The sequence below is a fragment of the Pyxicephalus adspersus genome, chromosome 12, assembly GCF_032062135.1.
Source record: "Pyxicephalus adspersus chromosome 12, UCB_Pads_2.0, whole genome shotgun sequence".
Taxonomy (NCBI): Eukaryota; Metazoa; Chordata; class Amphibia; order Anura; family Pyxicephalidae; genus Pyxicephalus; species Pyxicephalus adspersus.
The window spans coordinates 42,304,020-42,308,218 of NC_092869.1; the positions used below are offsets into that span (position 1 = coordinate 42,304,020).

Below are 4,199 nucleotides of genomic sequence, written 5' to 3' on the forward strand. Positions count from 1 at the left end.
ATGTGGGGTGTAGTAGTGAGGGGACAGGTGATAAGGGTGTAGTAGTAGTGATGACACGAGATGATGGGGGATGTAGTAGTGAGGGCACAAGATGATGGGGGGTAAAGTAGTGAGGGAACAGGATGATGGGTGATGGAGGGTGTAGTAGTGATGACTCAGGATAATGGGGGGTGTAGTAGTGATTACACCGGATGATGAGGGTGTAATAGTGATGACTCAGGATGATGGGGTGTAGTAGTAATGAAAAAGGATGATGGGGGGTGTAGTAGTGACTACACACGATGATGGGGGGTGTAGTAGTAATGACACAGGATGATGAAGGGTGTAGTAGTGATGACACAGGATGATGGTGGTGTAGTCGTAATGACACAGGATGATGGGGTGTAGTAGTGATTACATGGGATGATGTGGGGTGTAGTAGTGAGGGGACAGGATGATGGGGAGTAAATTAGTAAGGGAACAGGATGATGGATGATGAAGGGTGTAGTAGTGATGACATGGGATGATGGTTGATAGTTGGGGAAGTTCCCGGTCTCCGCACTTCGCCCTTTCGCTTCGCCTATTACCGGGTCACGCGCACCGACCATCCCCGGGCACGCCAGGTCTCGCGAGCTGTATCAGGGATGGAGTGGGTGTCACCGGAGCTGAGGGAGGGGCGTGACGCCAGAACGTTGACCCACGTGACTGCAAGCGTCCAATGGCAGCGGGCGCGGCCGGAGGTGAGGCGCTGCGGCAGCAGCCTGGGAAGAGTGAGGGAGACGGAGCTGCCAGAGAGGCGGGCGGGGGAGGGGTGAGTGTCACCGACTGCCGCCAACACCACCGGGAGCGTCGCCATGCCGAATAAGAACAAGAAGGAGAAAGTAAGTGTTGTTGGGGGAAAGGGACACAACTTCAGCCGCCGCTCAGGGCCTATCCCGCCCCTAGTGGGGGGGGGAAACTTACCGGGCACCGACAACACTGCCCGGGGATTTCCGGTTACCGCTGACATTGCGACCCGCACACCGCAACTTCCTTCTCCGTGCATGACAAACACTACGAGGACACTTTAATACTAATTCTGTATACTGTGACTACTAATACTACCCACTGCACCACATTCACCCACCTACTGTACGGTGACCACCTATCCACTGCACTACATTCACCTACCTACTGTATGGTGACCACCTACCCACTGCACTACATTCACCTACTTACTGTATGGTGACCACCTACCCACTGCACACATTCACCCACCTACTGTATGGTGACCACCTACCCACTGCACCACATTCACCCACCTACTGTACTGTGACCACCTACCCAGTGCACTTCATTCACCCACCTACTGTACTGTGACCACCTACCCACTGGCCCACATTCACCTACCTACTGTACGGTGACCACCTACCCAGTGCACTTCATTCACTCTCCTACTGTTTGGTGAGCACCTACCCACTGCACCACATTCACCCACCTACTTTACGGTGAATATTTACCCACTGCACCACATTCACCTACCTACTTTATGATGACCACCTACCCACTGCACCATTTCCACCTACCTGATATGTCATACAACCACCATATACCTACACATGTTACCCATCGCACCCCAATACCTATTTACTGTACTGTGACCTTTTACCCAGTGCACCATATTCACCTACCTATTGTACTGTGGTCACTTACCGGTTGGTCCTGCCCACTGAGCACCTTCACCTGTTCTATATGTTTGGTTCACCCTCCGCAATTCATACACATGAATGACACACAACGTATAGGACGTTACAACTGCACATTCACATGACATTTACTGCAACTAAACACCCACTGCCTGATTCACATACTGTACCCCCCAGTGCTACCTCGCTGGTGGGGGGGCATCTACATACATCCGTTATATGGCAACTGCAGCCGTGGCCCCCTCCATATACAATGGTGTGATTGCACACTCCCCTTCAGCATCCTATACTGCAACTTCACACCTCCCACCCAGCATGCTGTATCCTGCGAATCCCCCCCATATACTGTCACTGCGTGCCTCCCACCCAGCATTCTCTATCCTGCCATGGCAAACACCCTGCGCCCACTCTATATCCCAGCGGTCGCCAACCTTTCCGACCTCACGGACCACTAAATTCATCATTTTAAATCCCGCAGACCATTAATATGAATATTTTTAAAAAGATAAATACATTAGTAAAATAATGGTGCTGACAAGGACTGTGGCGGCTCTGATTCATTGATCAGCTCATAGTGAAGTATTACTATTGTTACTATTATCATTCATTGTGCTATATTTAGTATTACTAATGAAATGCAAAATATTTGTTTGCTTTTTCTCACTCATTATGGGTTTATTCCAATCTAAATGTATTGAGATATATTGTTTTGTTCTTGGCATTCCATACACATTGCATGTAAGGTTGCGTTAAGGTTCTACTAAAGGTTGCAAGTTTCGGTAAGGACACAGAGGTGATGACATTTTCTGCAGGAAATGTTCATAGTTCTCTGAAAAGGGTGTCAATCAGTAAGGAAGCGCTCTGGTTTTTTATCTCTATGTTCAGGCTTTGGTTATATTTTGCTTATTGCCTAATAAAAAGAAAGATTTACATATTTCTTTCCTGTTAAACAACTAGCATCAAAGTTTTTATCGCACACATCCCCCCACGCCATCTTGATACATGTGGTTATGTCCTATTTGCAATGATTGTGCTATATAGTTTGTAGGTAAATGCTGTGATGTGGTTTTCTATATTAAGAGACCCTGTCATAAAAGAAACATGCTGAAAATGCTGGTTGCTTGCCCATTTGGTCATTTAGCTTTAATTAAAGATGCTAGATATCTAGGAGTGGTTTTGCTCAAGAAAGTGTATATAGTTCTGTCTAGCTAGCCCTAATATTTACATTGCGCAGCAGTAAAGCTGACCTGACTTTTCTTTGCTGTAGCTTCACCTTCACTTACTGGTCTCCTTCCTCCAGCCTGTGATTGGTCAGTGACAGGAGGAAACCGCACACTTACGCACCAATCTCTCCCCACCATTCAGCTTGCTCCTTCCATTCCAACACAAATTAATCACCTCTTGTGGTTCTTTTGTGCATTTCTGTGCAGGGACTGCAAGGGGCCGATACTAACCAAGGTGTTTATGCTGCTTGAACAATGAATTACATTTTGAGTGTTTTTCGGGATCGTAGCTTAGTGCATTAGGCGAGTGTTTTAAATGCTCATTTGTAATAATTTTGTCCATCGTGCTCTAGGATGGTTAACGTGATAGATTGCTCAGCTTATCTGGCCTTGGAGCCTTCAGTTGTGTTTCTTGACGCACATGCTCATGCACCAAGTGCAGTGGTCAGACTCCTCAGCGGCCAGGGAATGCACAGAAGGCCATAAGGATCTGTGCTGGGTGGTGTTAGGCATTTGGGGGCTTCTAATGTGCACTCACCTTCTTCCTTGTCATAGCTCTCTCCTCTTCTGGCAGTGTCTAACTACTGTCTTTGCTGGTCCAGCTATTCATTTTCTGACTTGCCTACCTACATATTCATTTATGTGCAGCACAGTGGCTCAGTGGTTAGCACTACAGCTCTAGGCCCCAGGTTTGAATCTCAGCCAGGACCCTATCCGTATGGCGTTTGCAAGTTCTCCCCGTGCTTGCGTGTGTTTTCTCCAGGTACTCCAGTTTCCTCCCACATTCTAAAAACATTGTTAGGTTAATTGGCTACCCCCAAAATTGTCCTTAAACTGTGTAAATAACATATGACTGAGGTAGGGGCATTAGGTTGTGAGCTCCTATGAGGCGCAGCTAGTGACATGACTATGTAACTTTGTGTCGGCGCTATATGAATACTGGATAAAAATAATGTACCTCTCATGAGACAAACCTGTAGTTACCAAAAATTTAAATAGTTATTTTGCAATTTGACAAAGCATTGTATTCTGTAGCCCATAGCAGCCAATTGAAAATCTGCTTTTGCAGATCTGGCCTGACTTACATTGCTGTCCGTTTTTATTGAAATCTGTGTGTTCCTGTTATGTTTTCTGACACATATTTTTTTTTTTGTTTGTTTTAGGAACCTCCAAAAGCGGGAAAGAGTGTCAAAAGTGGAAAAGAAGGACAAGATAATCCAGAACATGAAGTGAGTGGAAGCAAGTGTTTTTGTCACCGATGAAGGAAATGTTCATACTATTTTAGCTTTGCAATTACCGTGCCATTAGCATA

The 4,199-nt window shown here is 46.4% G+C and overlaps 1 protein-coding gene across 2 annotated transcripts in view; it reads left to right on the plus strand.

Annotated features, from left to right (window-relative positions):
• Positions 1 to 704: 704 nt before the first annotated feature.
• PPP2R5C (protein phosphatase 2 regulatory subunit B'gamma) overlaps positions 705 to 4,199 on the plus strand; it is a 66,589-nt gene continuing 63,094 nt past the window's right edge. For both annotated transcript variants that reach the window (XM_072428499.1, XM_072428497.1), the window contains exons 1-2: positions 705 to 860; positions 4,051 to 4,116. In XM_072428499.1, the coding sequence (XP_072284600.1) occupies positions 834 to 860; positions 4,051 to 4,116 (93 nt within the window). In that variant the 5' untranslated portion in view covers positions 705 to 833. The remainder of the gene's footprint in view (positions 861 to 4,050; positions 4,117 to 4,199) is intronic.